This window comes from Ursus arctos, unplaced genomic scaffold (assembly GCF_023065955.2).
Source record: "Ursus arctos isolate Adak ecotype North America unplaced genomic scaffold, UrsArc2.0 scaffold_27, whole genome shotgun sequence".
Taxonomy (NCBI): domain Eukaryota; kingdom Metazoa; phylum Chordata; class Mammalia; order Carnivora; family Ursidae; genus Ursus; species Ursus arctos.
The window spans coordinates 15,344,977-15,362,131 of NW_026622952.1; the positions used below are offsets into that span (position 1 = coordinate 15,344,977).

At 46.1% G+C, this 17,155-nt stretch overlaps 1 protein-coding gene across 2 annotated transcripts in view; it reads right to left on the reverse strand.

Moving 5' to 3' along the window:
• FUT10 (fucosyltransferase 10) overlaps positions 1–17,155 on the reverse strand; it is an 85,187-nt gene that overhangs the window by 58,341 nt on the left and 9,691 nt on the right. For both annotated transcript variants that reach the window (XM_026508400.4, XM_044387511.3), the window contains one exon: positions 14,572–14,866. In XM_026508400.4, the coding sequence (XP_026364185.1) occupies positions 14,572–14,866 (295 nt within the window). The remainder of the gene's footprint in view (positions 1–14,571; positions 14,867–17,155) is intronic.

Sequence of the window (17,155 nt, forward strand, 5' to 3'; positions counted from 1 at the left end):
GAAAGAATACCCTAATTGCATAATGCCTGTGAAAGAATCATCAAAATTCACATGTCCAATTACGAACAGTTTTCCAATTTCGACATGAGACATTCTTGGAAACTGTCACAAGGCAGATGTCTTCAAGAGGATTTATTTTCCCCAAGGCGTAATGTTATAATTGGATATTCTGTTACCAAAGACCAAAGCATGAAATAAATCATAGGCATACATAAGCAACAACAGGATATAAAACCAAAGATACAGCTATAAATTCTCATGATAGAACTTAGAGATTTTATATTAAGTCAAAAACATTAGCGGTGGGAGCTACCTAAGAGACCATCTCCGAGCTGTTCCCAAGACCCCCACCCCCACCCCAAAGACTAGCTACATTGTTACTTCTTGGGAAGTTTGGTAAAGAACACGGATTCCTGGACCTCATTTCCAGAGATGTTGATTTGGTCTAGAATAAGAAACAAAATGCTGTATTTTTCTTTTAACGTATCCAGGTGATTCAAAAAACTCATTAGGGGGAGTGGGGGTGGGGAGGGGGTAGAGCGCAGAATGACTCCTATAAAATGGGTGTTTTTCTGCAGATTTTCTGACTAAATGCCAACGGCTTCATCAGTAAACAAATGTCAATGTTTTAGGCAGTGAGTTATAGGACTATGGGTTGCACACGGCTCTTTGCGTGCAACTAAAAATATGTAGTTACCAATGATCTGGGATAGCAAATTTAGATGTCTCTACTCAGGAAAGTAAAATATGCACATGTCAATAACCTTGAGAATTAAATATTTATGTGCCCGGAGAAGCAAAATATTTAGTGATCAATAATTTATGACATATAGTTTTTACCCATCAGGAAGGAAATGAATAGCTGCATTTACGCTGTTTATGCATCACAGTCGTGGTAAGTTGATAACGTGAGGTTGAACTAAGTGTCTGAAAGGCCAAGGAGTTAAATGAATAAGCACAGTTAAATTCCCTCTTTGGACACCCGCGTATATAAAAATAAATACCGCTAAGACATCGAGACATCCATTCCATCTTCAAATCACATCTCAAATCTATCCATTTCTTTCTCCACTACCTCCCACCCTAATCCAGAGTTTCACTTCTTTAATGGAAACTGTGCCTTGCTTCCACCTTCATGGTACAATCTATTCTCCATGGAGAAGCCATCAGAGATCTTTTTAAAATATTAATCAGGGGGCGCCTGGGTGGCGCAGCCGTTAGGCGTCTGCCTTCGGCTCAGGGCGTGATCCCCGGCGTTGTGGGATCGAGCCCCACATCAGGCTCCTCCGCTATGAGCCTGCTTCTTCCTCTCCCACTCCCCCTGCTTGTGTTCCCTCTCTCGCTGGCTGTCTCTGTCAAATAAATAAAATCTTTAAAAAAATAAAATAAAATAAAATATTAATCAGAACAGAACGAAACCGGAATCAGATCATAGCAACTATGCTTAAAGCCTTCTGATATTTTCCCATTGCACTTAGACTGTATCCAGACCTCTCACCCTGTCTACTGGAGCCCTTTATCACAGGCGTCTGTCTGCCCCTCAAATCTCATCTCCTATGCTCTCCCTTCGCACCCCTGGTGCTCCTGCCACAATAACCTTCTTTCTGACCCTCCCTCCCATCAACTCCTTCCCGCTCTCCTATGCATCAGCTGCTCCCTCGATCTGAAATTAATTTCCTCCACTTTGTACACAGGTTTGTCTCCTCCCATCTTTCAAGTCTCAGACTCAAATGTTATGATCTCATAGAGGTCTCCCCAGTTACTCTGTCTAAAGTCAAAATGCTCATCCCTAGCAGGTAACACCCTATTTACATACTTCATAAGCTCCACAGGGCAGAGCCTGCTGTGTTTCCTGCTATACCCCCAGCACCCAGCCCAGGAATATGCATATAATAAATGTTTCTGAGATGGGGCGCCTGGGTGGCTCAGGCGGTTAAGTGACTGCCTTCAGCTCAGGACAGGATCCCAGGGTCTTGGGATCAGCCCTGCATTAGGCTCCTTGCTCAGCAGGGAGTCTGCTTCTCCCTCTGCCCCTCCCCCTGCTCGTGTTCTCTCTCTCTCTTGCTCCCGCTCTCAAATAAAAATAAAATCTTAAAAAAAAATTTTAAAAATAAATGTTTCTTAGATGTCAGTTGTATAAATAAATGAGGAGCAGACCCTGACAGCAGCAGGGCATACAACTCCAGACATTCTCAATTCTACCAAACCACAAATACGGTAGCAGACAACATCCTCAGAACATGGAACCAGGCGGACTACTTCACACAGATCCAAACTGTAAAGGAGTCCAATGCTCTACCCTTTGATCTACTTAGATCGCTCTCTTCTGCCCAATAACCACTGTTTCTTAAAACACTGCTTCCGCCTCCACTTTCATTATCAGCACGAACAGTCTGCTTCCTTCGGAGAGGTTACTTTTTCACGAATACAGAAGTTTTTAATATTTCAAGACCTCTCCCGCATCTGCGCCATGAACATAACACGAAGCCAGTGAGAGAGGGACGCTGGCGGCCCTTGTCCAGCAGGTCCGGGACGCTCCCGAGCACCCCCTCTCTCAAAGGCCAGGAAGCTCACTCTGCGCCCTAGAACGATCTAGATGGGGTGGACCAAAACGTGAACATAAAATCAGTGAAAACAAAGGGTCTGCGTACTCTCTTCAGTTGAAGTGTTGTCTTGTTTTTTAATTTTGTTTTTAAGATTTTATTTATTTATTTGACAGAGAGAGACAGCCAGTGAGAGAGGGAACACAAGCAGGGGGAGTGGGAGAGGGAGAAGCAGGCTCCTAGCGGAGCAGGGAGCCCGACGCTGGGCTCGATCCCAGGACTCTGGGATCATGACCCAAGCCAAAGGCAGACGCTTAACGACTGAGCCACCCAGGCGCCCCGTGTTTTTCAATTTTTAAGGGCAGAGAACACATCGATGAAAGCTGCATGGTCTTACTTGGGGTGCCTGTGAGCACCATGGTTGTCTGCTCTGCAGACGGGAGCTGCCAGCTCGTCCCGGAGGGTTTCCCAGTGTCGGAGATTCTGCCCAGAACTGGATCGGGGCCAACCCAACCATCGGCCCAAGTTGCTGAAGCCACAGTCATGCAATGTGTCCACGCCTCCTCCTGCCAACCAGAGGGAAAGTGCTGGGCTCTGACCCTGCTTACTTCTCTGCTTCCTTCCAGATCTATAACATTAGCCTGAGGAATGCTTTCAGGTTTTCAGCCCTTTTGTTCTTCCTTTAATCTTTATATAACCACGTGCTACCAAAAGAACAGAGACGGTTAAAAAAGAAGAAGGAGGCTAGGTCAGAAACCAAGCCAAGAGGATTCCCCTCCTGCCTGAACAACCCTCAGAACTAAACATTATGAGGCTCACTAAAGCCTTTGTCCTTACACGAAACAACATCTAGAAAATTCAGTTGATTTATCTGTTTATGTGGAGAGACTGAAAATCAAGTAATATTCATATGTAATGTTTTCATGGAAGGAAATGAATACCTTAGCTAGAAGAAATATTGATGTTTTTACATGATCAACACTCTTCCCAAAGGTATCCCGATAAAGCAAAAAAGTCTAGGAATTGCATAATTTATTAATAACTGTTCTTACTGTCCTTGCACTTAACTATCTCATGAGACAAAATATCTTTGTTAGTTAACTTTCTATTTATACCAAATTAATACCTGCATATAGCTTTAAAAGTGAGATAGGCCTTTTATCAGGCCATTAACACCAGGTAGCAGTGTCCTGCCCTACCCTTTTACCCCCTTTCCACATGCGGGAAGTCACCGCTCCCAATTCTTTCAGGTGTCTCTTCTCTACTCACACTTCAAAAACATCCAAATAACATGCTTAACATGCTATTTCTTGATTTTTCACTTTTAGATAATACCTACTGTCTTCCCGCGATGGAAGACGTAGATTGAACTTGCGTAGATCACCCCCACATATTTGTCTTCCCTCCTCATTCATTTTTTTTTAAAGTTTTTATTAAAATTCCGGCTAGTTAGCATACAGCGTTATGTTAGTTTCAGGTGTGCAGTAAAGCGATTCAATACTTCCATACGTCACCCGGTGCTCATCACAACAAGCGCACTCTTCAACCTGGTCACGTACCTAACCCGTCCCCTCACGCACCTCCCTCTGACTCCTCATCCATTTTTGATTAAGTAGATATCCAGGGCTTTCGTGATTACAGGTATAAATATTATTTACTGCTGAGCCAAACCAGTGTGTTATCGTTACGTTTTCTCTCTTGAAATTTGTTTTTATTTCTGAATGTCTGGCCAACTCTTCCCACACCTTCCAAAAGCCCTGTAAAACGCCTCTTAGCCCAATCTGACAACATCCCTGGCAGATTACAAGTCTCAGCACAAGAGATTCTGAGTATGCTGGAAGTAGAGCCCAGGGAGTGAGGGTTTTGCTTGTTTGCTCACCCAGGACCTCAGGGTGAGCTGGGTTCAGAAACCGCTCATCTACAGAAGAAGTAAGGTCATAAACTCTCAAGTTTTAAGAGGATTTGGGTTTGGTTCTCCACCATGCCAGCACGACTTGAAGAAACGTTCTAGAGACGCGAACAAAGCTGACAGGCGTGGGAAGAATGACCCGTACCTTCTATTACATGAACGCTCAAAACAAAACTGTCCCAACTCCCCTTGAAAAAGCCCAAGTGGGAGCGGAGACTTGCCTCTTTCACTTTCCAGCCAACGACCTTGACACCTGAACACTGGGCATTAGTAACACTGAGTGCCTCTGTTCTCATGACGGCTACTCCCTTGCTGTTGACCCTGGCTGCCAGGTCTTACCTAGTTAAAGTCAGAATCAATCATACCCGAGTGACATGATAGAAGTTACAACACAACCGTGCCCCACGTGACCACGCGGACTAGCTGCCGTGCGGGACCAGGCGTGGGACATCCGCGCAGTGTGTCCAGACCTGCAGGCAGCCAGAGTGAATGTTCTTCTTCCCGATTACAAAGTTAGGAAGTAACATGGTATTAAGAAATAGCTAAAACAGCTGAAAGTGATTGCTTCAAGGGACTAGGAAATGAGGACAGATTCTGCTGTTTCTTTGAAATAAGCCTTGCAGCAGAAAGTTTAATTCGGAAAAAAAAAATTGATAAAACATAATTTAAATAAAACAGCGTGTTAATCATAGGGTCTAATGAACACATTCAAAAAGAATACCAGGCACAGCGTGGGTAAGTTATATAAAATCTCAAGACGCAGTGAAGATAAAAATACCAACGTTCTCTGGGGCTCCTGGGTGGCTCAGTTGGTTGAGCAGGACTCCTGGATTCGGCTCAAGTGCTGATCTCAGGCAACCAGAGACTGAGCCCCACCACTGAGCTCTGCCCTCCTGGGGAGTCTGCCGAGGATTCTCTCCCCCTGCCCCTCCCCACCTTCCTATGCGCACATGCGCTCTCTCTCCAAAATAAATGGATAAATCTTAAAATTAAAAATACCAACATTCTCATTTCCTCCCCCATCTCGACATGAGGAGACCAGGCCAGTTTCACTTATTCATTCAACAATGCTCCCTGAAGCCTGCCAGGGGCCAGGCACTGTTCTAGGCTGTGGGATGACAGCAGCAAACAAAACAAAGCTCCTGGTCTTCCTGTACTTAGATTCCAACATGGGGAGACAGCTGATAACTGGCCCCGGATGAGTAAGCAAACTTCGGGAGTGATGGGTGCCATGAAGAGAAAATAAAGCCGGGCCAGGGTTTATGGCACCGGAGAGTGGCGTGGGAAGGGAGCCTGCTTCAGAAAGAAGGTGAGGAAGGAGGCCCGTCTGAGGAAGCATCACTCACAGACCCCAGACTGGTGGGAAGGAACCAGCCAGGGGACTGCATCCCAGGGAGCCTGTCGTGGGGCTCGATCTCACAACCCTGAGATCAAGAACAAGTAACAGGCTCAGAGGCCGGCAAGGCTTCCCCCATGTGTGAGGAGGGGCTACGAGCAGCTCAGGGTAGAGAGACAAGAGCATGGTGAGCCTGGAACCCAGCAGGGCAGAGCCTGCAGTCTCAGAGGCCACAGGAAGGACCTGGAATTCTAGAGGAGACATCTCTGGGGGTCTTTACCCTCTGTAAAGTACCACACAAATAATTATGTAAGTAAAAATAAAATGTCTGTTTAAAATAAGAGGTTTGAGGCGCCTGGGTGACTCAGTCGGTTAAGCGACTGACTCTTGGTTTTTGACTCGGGTCTTGATCTCAGGGTTGTGAGATCGAGCCCCACGACAGGCTCTGCGTTCAGCAGGGTGTCTGCTTGAGATTTTCTCGCTCCCTCTCTTTCTGACTCGCCCCCTGCTTGCACATGCACGCACACACTCTCTCAAATAAAATCTTTAAAAAATAAATAAATAAGAGTTTTGATAACAGCAAAGACATATGTAGACAGGTAGATATAAACACATATACATACATATACACATATCATATATCATATACAATCTATCACCTAGTTATGACGAGCTTCTCTTCATGTTCAACTTCATTACAGGCCACACAGTCCAATTAAGGCCATTTCTTTCCCACCTCCCAAATAAGTCTTAATCTGGCATGCTATTAAGAACAATTACCTACTAATTCAATGCATGGGGCCCAAGAGAAGATCAACCTCTGGAGACAAAAATTACTAAGAACTAACACGTAATGGACGAGATCAGCAGAAATCTCTACCCCCGAGCATGGCTCAGGGAGGTGTCACTCAGGAAGTCCATCTAAGGAAATCAAGGCTGTTAGCACATCAGCTGTGATATAATCATGGGAAACCAAACTTGTGTGTTTTCTGTGCTTTTCCAGGGCGTGGCAAGGGGCCTGGCAAACGGGGCCGCTCTGCAGAAACCCTGTATGACTTCAGGTCGGAATAGAACCGACAGGACACATACCAAGATGTGGAGTAATTGTGAGACAGAACCCATACTTGCCCCCACTCGCCGAATTTATGCATGGAATGAAGGAGAACCCATTTTATGATTCTTGGATTCCACAACAAGGTCAAGGATGCAGAAAGGGATGAGAGAGAAGAGCGTGTGGGGACGCTACTGAAGCATTTCTATGGCGGGCACTCGTGCCCTGCTCCGAACCCCCTGTTTCCAGGGGGCTGCCTAGAAAACTTCTGAAATATGTAATATGTTCTTGCAACTTAGAGACAGAGGGCAAGTGCCCACCTTACGCCTGAGGAGGCGCCCGAGGACCGTGGGCCAGGGTTGGGCTCCCCTAATCCCTCTGGCTAGGAAAATCTAGACCGTGAGGGGACGTGACCTGCCCATGATCTCAAAGCCAGTCAAGGTAAGAGGTGGGTGATACTTCCCTTGACACATGTGGGGAGCCAGCAGGCAGCTTCAGGGCCTCCTACGAGAGCCCTACAAGGAACAAAGAGACCTCAGCAGAGAGAGGCTGGATGCGTTCTGCAGGATGCCAGGAGCTGGGAAGCCGTCTGACTACGCAGCTTCCTGAGAAGGGAAACTGTGAAAGTCCAACGGGCAAACTCCAAACGCCATGAAAATGCCCCAGAATAGAAAAAGCACCCTTCATCCTCTGCCCGACCCACTCAAGGACACCGGCTCGAACCATCTGCCTGGTTCAGAAGATATGAAGCCACACAGCCAAGTAAGAAATGCCCTAGCTCCTTAATTCCCCTCCCTCTCCTCACTGCACCTCCAGCAGGCTCCAAAAGGCAGCTGGTGACGGAGGGAGAGGGAGGAAGCAGAGGGTAGACAGCAGGAAGAGCACAAGTGCCTTTCCCAGGGCAGCGGGCTTGCGGCATGAAAAGAGGTCCAAGCTGGTGAACACAACAAATGTTACCCTAGGAGCGTTCCGAGTCCAGATGGGACTCTACTTGGGACTGAACATGCCACTTTCTAAGTTTGAAACTGAACTCGCGACGTGCAGTTAAAGTGCAGGTACAGTGACCATAAAATCGTCCATTGCCTATGAGTGAGCACAAAGGCTGGAGATCTGCCAGAGTTTCCATTTAGGGGACGGTCAAAATTAACCCCCTGAATAGGGTTTTAAAGGGCAGAGAGAAACACGTGAGTTGATCTCCTTCCATAAGTCATGCTTCGTCATCGTCAGGCTTTGAATGAATGAATGAATGAATGAACGAACGAACGAAATGTCTGAAGGGGAATGAGTAAACAAAAGAGTAAACCTTTGCATGAAACCTGGAAGACGGAGAGATGGCTGGTATCAGGGTTCTCTGATGAGCGAGCCTTTCCAAAGGAGAAAGATGCTGGATCTGGTGTACAGGCTCACAGCCCCTGGTGTAGACAGTGCGGTAAAATATGAATAGAATATCAGTTGTAGAATCAGATAATCCGGTTTGGGCACATGATCAGACACTTTGCATCTGTGTGACCTTGGGCAGCTCACTTACATTCTCTGAGCCTGTTTCCCATCGTGATAATAATAGCCAGGCAACTACACACTGTTATGGTGGTTTTAAATAAGAGAATACACGGAGAGTATCTCTTTGGTGCCTGGCAGAGTGGGCACTGATAATGGCAATGACCGTTAGTACACTCTGTTAGGGACTTAGGAAGCCAAGGGCTCTCCCTTGTCCCTCAAGACCATTAAAATGTTTCCTGTAATTCTAAGCTCGCCAGGGGCGCCTGGGTGGCTCAGTCGTTAAGCATTTGCCTTCAGCTCAGGGCGTGATCCCGGGGTCCTGGGATCGAGCCCCACATCAGGCTCCTATGCTGGGAGCCTGCTTCTTCCTCTCCCACTCCCCCTGCCTGTGTTCCCTCTCTCACTGGCTGTCTCTCTGTCAAATAAATAAATAAAATCTTTAAAAAAAAAAATTCTAAGCTCACCAAGCAACCTTATGATTCTCATTCCATTTTTCTGGCTAACTTGATCATTGGGTGGAGATACCCCGAATAATGAACAGCAGTACTCCTGTGACCATGAAGATAACACACGAATAAATCGGCTTTTTGGTATAAGCATGAGTCTCCTCTTTGGATCACTATTCGTTATAGCCTGAAGAACACTTGGTGAACTGACGAAAATAACTAGACACTGAGGGATGAGGATTGCACCAGAGGACTGACTCAAACGCCCTAGCCGCAGAGCGGCTCCCCCCCCCATCCCTCTCTTTTTAATTATACGTGATCACACTAAGACACCCAGAAATCACAAAGTGTCCCTTGAAACAAAGAAAGTGTCTACTATGTTTGCGTGAACATGTCAGGCACAGAATGAGCCAGAATGTTGACTTCTGTTGCTTTGCTCATGATACTTCCCTGTCTGGGGCGAGCTACACTCTCCTCTGCTAAAGACCTTCCTTGTAACTCCGGTTCTTGAAGAAGTCTTCCAGAATAATCCGACCCATTTCTGATAATTCCTTTACTCTAAGTCTTCTCCAAGGTTGGAAATATAACTTGGCCTCTATTATCTCACGCTTGCCCATGAGGAGAAAGTTCTGGTTTCTACCACCCACACAGGTAACCGAAGACAAGCCTTTTCACGCCGTGCTTTACTTCCCTCTTCATCAAAAAGAGACAGAATTCCCACCTACGAGGCTGTTTTGAGAAGGCGATGAGATCACATCCAAGGAAAGTGTAGGGGGAACAAGGAGCCTGCCCCAAGGGGAAGGTACTGGAGTTCCCAGCAAGCAGTCAGCACTCAGTCCCGGAGAGCTGGGCTGTAGCCGTCCTTGGAGGACGGCCAACCTGATGTCCTTCCTCTTCCTAACCTCCAGACTTCATCAAGGGGTGCCCATCCCCACATTCCTAAGGAAGTAAAATATTTCAGGAGCTTCCTTGTTTTCGTAATCTCCACGTGCCTCTGTTTACTAAAACTTCTATTTAGAAGCTCACCTAAAACAGAAGCAGTTCCCTGCTCTGACTAAGCCCATTCTTGCCAAGGATTGACCTCAACCCCTCCTTCTGGAGAGACATCTTTCAAAAGAACTGTCTAAAAACCCAGAGTTGTGTTTGAAATCACTACAGTGACAGTTTCGAAGACTCCCATAACCGTTGAACTTTGGGTTTAAAAAAAACACTTTATTCACTTGTGACTGCTTTATTTTGGTTTCGGAGATTTGTTAATGGAGCTGAAACCTTGCATTCCTCAAACGGCTCAAACCAGACACAGGACTCACTGTGTTCGTATTAGGTAAACGACTCATATCTAGGAAGAAGAGAAAGAAAGTAGGCTACAAAGGAAACAAGCAAACTCAAAAATATTCTGGTTTACGACAGCTTCGAGGTTACATAATCCTCCAAGTTTCCATTTCACTGAATTAGGTCAGCGTTTGACACCTGCACCATTTTCCCTGCCTTCTCTTTTTCAGTCTCGCTGCAGCACAGTCCCACGTGCGGCTGTGAGGGACCTACCTCATTCGGATCTGTGGAGCCCTCAGACAGAAACGTGTGGTGTCTTCGTTCCATTTTGCTCAACAGACCTTCTGACTGAACTGAATCTCTAATTCAGCCGGTTAAAAACCATACATCTTAAGCAACTCCAAAATCCAAATATCCAGATTTAATTATACTCATGAGTGTACATTCAAATACGGTACAGGCAAAAGGAGCGATGGGTGCATCAGTGTGAGGGCACGCTGGCTCTCAGTCCCACTCTGCTGCTAACCCCAGTGTAATCCTGGCACGTCCTCACCTTCCAGAGCCTCAGTCTTATCACCTTGAGGAAGAGAAGGTTAGACTCTTGCATCATTTTGAGGTCTCTACAAAGATTTCCTACCATGGATAAGTCGCTAGATATAAGGGGTAGAGGAGGAACAAAGATGAACTGACATTGTGCTGTCATCTAGAACATTCCACTCCATGAAGGAAGAGAGGACCATACAATTCAAAACCAAATGCCTTAGGTCTCTTATTTATCTTCTTTATTCCTCAGGATTGGCATTGTGCCTGGCACACAGTAGAGGCTGCGTCTGATGGGAGGGAATGTGGAATGGTTCACAGGTGTTATATCTGAGCCGGCTTTTAAAAGGCCATTCAACTCTCAGGGGCTCCCTGATACCATTCTCCAATGTGATGCAAAATCTTAAGCCAACATTCCAGGTTCTCCACATTCTGGTCCCAATATATCATTTGATCTCCATCTCCCTCTTACCCAGAACTATGCTATAGCCTTGCCGTACCTCAGATATTACCCATAATTTTCTACTTCTTTGCTCACATTCACGCCGTCCCTCATCCCGAAACATCCTCCAATCTCAACACAATCCAATTCCATTATCCCTCAACATTTCAAATTTCTCCTGTTTTATGAAGGCGGTCTTACAAAGCCTTTCCAGACTCCTCCAATCATATGTTCTCTCTCCCTTCTTTGAAATTCCACAAGATTTATGGACATTGCTCTTATGCAATATATGCCATTTAGAACTGCATTACGGTCGGGTAATGTCTTTGTCTCAAGATTAATAATCTGTGACGTTAGACACTATATTATTCATCCATGTTGCCACACAAATTCTGGGTGTTCAGTAGAGTCTATGACGGGACAAATATAGAAAGGACAATCCAGGACTCAGACGCTGAATAAACAGTGGCAATAGATTAGGACATTTGTGGCTGCTGCCTAAAATGGCGACGACTGCAGTTTGAATTTTGAACCTAGGGTTTAGTTGATAGAATCACAGCGGTTAAGTTTAGAAGACAGGTTGGATTCAGATGACAGAGCCTCAAATACCAGGGTAATAAAAACGGCATATATTTAGCCCTCAGGGGGGGCACTGATGGTTTCAGGAGCTGGAGAGCAAACCTGAGATAGCATTCCAGCTGATGCATCCATCTCCTGGGAATTTGGTTGGAGGTAAGTCCATCCCTGAGAGAAGAATCCAGTCTCAGTGTGCTAATAAAGGAAGTGCATGATCCCGTAGACCTGTGAGTCTGGAAAAGTCACTAAGCTAAACACTGCTGTGTAGGCTTCCTGGCAATCCGATATTTTTGTACCCACCTCAAGTAAAGGAAACAGGCCCACACCAAAGCATCATTACTAAACTCCCAAACCGGTGAAAAAGAGACTATTCTATATTTTTCCAGAGAAGGGAGAGGGGAACAGAACACAAAGGAGAGGGAATCAAAATAGCTTTGGATTCCCCAGCAATAAGACCAGAAGCTGGAAGACAGTGGGAAAATGTCTTTCAAATTCAGAAAGAAAAGCATCTCCAACCTAGAATTCTGTGCTGAGCCAAACCATGAATGAAGGTAAGGGTAAAATGAACACATTTTCACACATATAAAGGCTCTGAAAACTTAGCTTCAGAACACACCGAAACAAAAATATAAACCAAGAAAGAGAAAAATAAGGCATAAAAGAAACAGGAGGGGTGCCTGGGTGGCTCGGTCGGTTAAGCGTCCAACTCTTGACTTCAGCTCAGGTCACGGTCTCGGGGTCATGAGATTGAGCCCTGCATCGGGCTCCCTGCTCAGTGGGGAGTCTGCTTGGGATCCTCTCTCTCTCCCCCCTCAACCTTTCTCCCCATATTCTCTCTGTCCCCTCTCCCCCGCCCCCCACATTCTCTCTCTCTAATAAATAAATCTTAAAAAAAAAAAAAAAGAAGAAGAAGAAGAAGACGAAGCAGGGAATCCAATACAAGAGTAAGGCACAGGGAACCCCCAAAACAACGGGGAGCCAGCACAGCATCTGTGTACCCAGCAAAAAGGGCAAGCACTCAAGACTGGAGCAGGTCAGGAATCTCGGGGAGACAGGATGTGTTAACTTTCTGTCTTATCGCTCCAAATTGCTTTCTCTCTCACATGGTTTCCGAGGTCTATCGATTTGACCACTTTTCTCTTGTTGGACATTTAGACGATTTTAAAAACCTTACTTAGGACAAACAATGCTACTTATAAACCATCCGCGTGCATGTGTGAGATTTCGTGAAGCTTCATACCTAGCACTGGAATGATCTGGTATGAATTCATGTTGACTGAATATTGCCAGACCAGTATCCAAAGTGGTCATATCATGGTGGCAGCCTCTTAAACAAAACTTTTTTGTTAAAATTTAATTTATTTACTTGAGAGACAGAGCGAGAGAGAGCGAGCAACCACGAGCAAAGGGGCAGAAGGAGAGGGAGAAGCAGACTCTCTGCTGAGCAGGGAGCCTGACATGGGGCTTGATCCCCGGACTCCGGGATCATGACGGAGCCAAAGGCAGACGCCCAACCAACTGAGCCACCCAGGCACCCCTAAACAAAACTTTTTTTTTAACATTTTTATTTATTTATTTGAGAGAGAGAGAGCGAGAAAGAGAAGGAGTGGGGGGTGTGGAGAGAGAAAAGTAGGCTCCCCAATGAGCAGGGAGCTCAACGTGGGGCTCAATCCCAGGACCCCGGGATCATGACCTGAGCCAAAGGCAGCTGCTTAACCGACTGAGCCACGCAGGTGCCCCTAAACAGAACTTTTTAACATGTTACACATGCACATAGATCTCCGGTATTTCCAAATAACATGCTTATATTTTACTTCTTGACTTTTTAGTTTTATACAGTATATATTGATTCTTACTATAGAAGACAAATATTTAATTCTCCCTCACCCCTGCCCACTCCACTCAATTTCTCATCCCCATAGCCTTCCCCAAAAGTTGTATCACTGTAGATAGATTAGTATTCAGTGTTGACATCATTTTGTCGTCTCAGTGAGCCGTGTCATATACTTAGATGACCTCCCCCGTAGCCTGTTTGCCCTGGAGTAGCATCAGATACTGTCAAAGAAATGTCTCACTATTCGAACCAATAGCTACAGCGGCGATGTGATGGCCACGTCTCGCCTACGACAAGAGGAGACCAGACTCTCTTAGTGCTTTCAGGCAGAGACCCCAGACCAATCTCTAAAGGAGGAGTGTGGAAGTCTCTCTCCCTCTCTCTCTCTCTCTCACACACACACAAATACAGATACACACACATTCACAACACTCTGAAGCAGACTTGCTTTCATTGACTTCCTAACTGATAAACCTTGCCTATATTTGGTCAACTCTGTTCATCTGTACCCTCTTGCCCCTTCCACTCACCACCCAGGAGCTCTGTATTTCCTGCCACTGGTGGCAGCTTGCTAATTCTCCTCGCTGGGTCTGGCTGCCCTCAATCCCAGCAGGACACACAATCAGCCTCAGGAAGTGATGAAAATCAACTTCCTCTTGATACGGTTCAGCCGATGCTGAACAATATTTTTATTTTTATTGCTGATTAATCTGACTAATGAGATAAAGAACACTGTGCTTAGCTAATGTCCAATTAAACATTTGTTCAGGTCATCAAAATCTCCTGGCTATTATCGCAGGTGACATTCTGAATTGATGTCAGCAATAGAAGCAGTACCCAATTCCCCAAGTACCAAATTCAGTAAGCACAGTATCCAGCTGTGAAAAGGGGAGAGGAAACATCCCTTCTCTTCCATAATTACCGAGCGGCCAGCCAACCACCTTTATGTTGGTGAAGCTTGTTTATTTATTGTATATGCTAAATGCTCAGGCCTTACACAGAGCAAGTGCAAAGGAAACCAGGCATGTCACAGTGTGTTCTCTTCCTTGAGAGGTGAGCAGTAAGTCAGCTCTGGAGTAGGATATCAGCAAGCAATGGGAGAAAGGCAAACGCCCCACTTACCATAGAAGAGGAATGCTTTGGTCATGGGATGATGTAGGAAGGTCCGGTTGATGGTGAAGAAACACACATCTGCCCCACACTGGCCAAGCCTTCCGGTCTCCCCGGTCAGCGGGGACCACCAGAGCATGATGGGGTAGCTTTCGGGTTCCAGGTGGGTCTTCCTATTCAAGGTCAGTGTTTCTTTCCCAGGGAGCGGATAGAGATGTGCAGGCTCTTCTTGCATTTTTGCCTGTCCATCTTGCAAACTGGAAGTTTTAAACTTCTTCCTTTCAAATTTTCCCAGTTCAACCACTACCTGAAAGAGAAGACCAGTATTACAGAGTCAGACCCTTTCATTACCTCTTTCACGTCTCCCATTCCTCTTGATGACGAAGCCTCGTTTTAGTTTTCTATCTCGGCTATCACAGATTACCACAAACACAGCAGCTGACAACAACACATTTATTGGGGCGCCCGGGTGGCTCACTCGGTTGAACAACCAATTCATTTCCACTCGGGTCATGATCTCCAGGTCATGATCTTGGGGTCTTGGGAACGAGCCCCGCATCAGGCTCCACGCTCAGTGAGGATTCTGTTTGAGATTCTCTCTCCCCTCTGCCCCTCCCCCGCTGTCTCTCTAAAATGGATAAATAAATTTTTTTTCTTTTTTTTTTTTCAAAGATTTTATTTATTTATTTGACAGACACAGCCAGTGAGAGAGGGAACACAAGCAGGGGGAGCGGGAGAGGAAGAAGCAGGCTCCCAGCGGAGAAGCCTGATGTGGGGCTCAATCCCAGGACTCTGGGATCACGCCCTGAGCCGAAGGCAGACGCTTAACGACTGTGCCACCCAGGCGCCCCTAAAATGGATAAATAAATTTTTAAAAAAAGAAGAAAAAGAAGAAAGAAACCAACACATTTGTTGTGGCATAGTTCTGGAGGTGAGAAGTCTGACCTGGGTCTCACTAGGCTACAACAAGGTGTCAGCAGGACTACGTTCTCCGGAAGCTCTGAAGAATCCATTTTCTTGCTTTCCCTTCTTTTAGAGTCACCCACCAGTCTTGGCTCGCCGCCCCTTCTCCATTGTCAAACCGGCAATGTTGCCTCTCTCTGATGCTTATTCCGTTCACGTCTCTGTCTGACCACAGCCAGGGAAGACTCTTAGCTTTTAAGGACTCACGTGATGACACTGGGCCCACACTGGTAATTCTGGATAATCTCCTCATCTCGAAGTGTCTCACCTTAATCCCACCTGCAACGGCCCTTCTGCCATGTAAATTTACATCTCCACAAGTTCCAGAGATCAAGGTGCTGGCAAAATATCTACCAACAAGCATGCTAAATTCTCCTAAACACATGCCGGCTACATTTCTCCATTTCATAGGCATATAAGGTATCTGGAAATAGTTTTCTTTCTTAATGAAGCCCGTGAGAGTCAGGGCCATCATCTGGCTCTTACTCGAGACTACATTCTAGGGAGAATTCGTTATAAATTACTAACAGGTTTCTTTTTATTACAGCTAAAGGAGTCATAACACAGGTCTTATATTTCTAGTAATTTCTGTTGTGGCATCAAGTGAAGTCTACCATGAGTCCTGGGCTCCCTTCCATGTAAAACCACGTTTCCTTCCTTTTCTCAGGATGGTCTGGGTCAATGGACAGCGAGGCCATCGGTAACAGGAGTCTAGAGGGCAGGGTGGGCAGAGCGGACACAGGGCAGCCCCCCAAGTGCTATCTTGTCATCAGACGTGAAGCTTTGATACTGACGTGGCATTACAGCAACAGGTGAGAGAAAGCAGTATCAAACAGGAGCTGGTCTGTTGCATACATCACTGAAACGTTAGCAGCCAGACGGCACCGAAGCAAGCCGTGGAAGGAAGGCACACCTTTACGTACTAACTCCTCCCCCAGACATCTGCGTGGCCCCGGGTCCCACTCCCAGCAGCCACAGCAATGCCTCCTTTCTGTGCCTGCTACCCCAGTGTCGGAAAAGGCCACTGCCCCCTGACAGAGTCTGCGACTCCCTGGCGTGGGTCCATAATGTTCACTGGATTCTCTGAGGGATCCAAGGCCAAAAAATTATCCCAAACCCCCAGTGACGGCCAAGTAGTACTCCGAAAATAGTAGGAAACTACATTAGCTTTAAAAAAAATCATGGCTCCCCTACGACACCGAAGTCAGCATCACGACAGTGAAACAATCACTAAAAACTGAAGTCTAGCCCCGTCAACAGCTTTGTCAGCATGTTTATGATGAGAATGTGGCTACTTCCCAGGGGCTTGAAGGAATGGAGTTGACTTGTACCCACAAACTCTGGATCTTTTCACCCCACCCTTCCCCTGCAAATGTACAACCAACAACTTTAAAAAGAGGCTTTTAGAAAGCCATGGATAAAACTGCAGAGGCAAATTTTGCTCCACCTTTCAGATCAATGCTTACTATGTAGGGTATAAGCTCTTTCCAAATACTAGGGATTGGTTTAGGGAGAGATTTTTCCGCCAAACAGCTTTTTAAAAAATATTTAGCCTCGGGGCGCTCGGGTGGCTCAGTCAGTTAAGCGTCTGCTTTCGGCTCAGGTCATGATCCCAGGGTGCTGGGATCGAGTC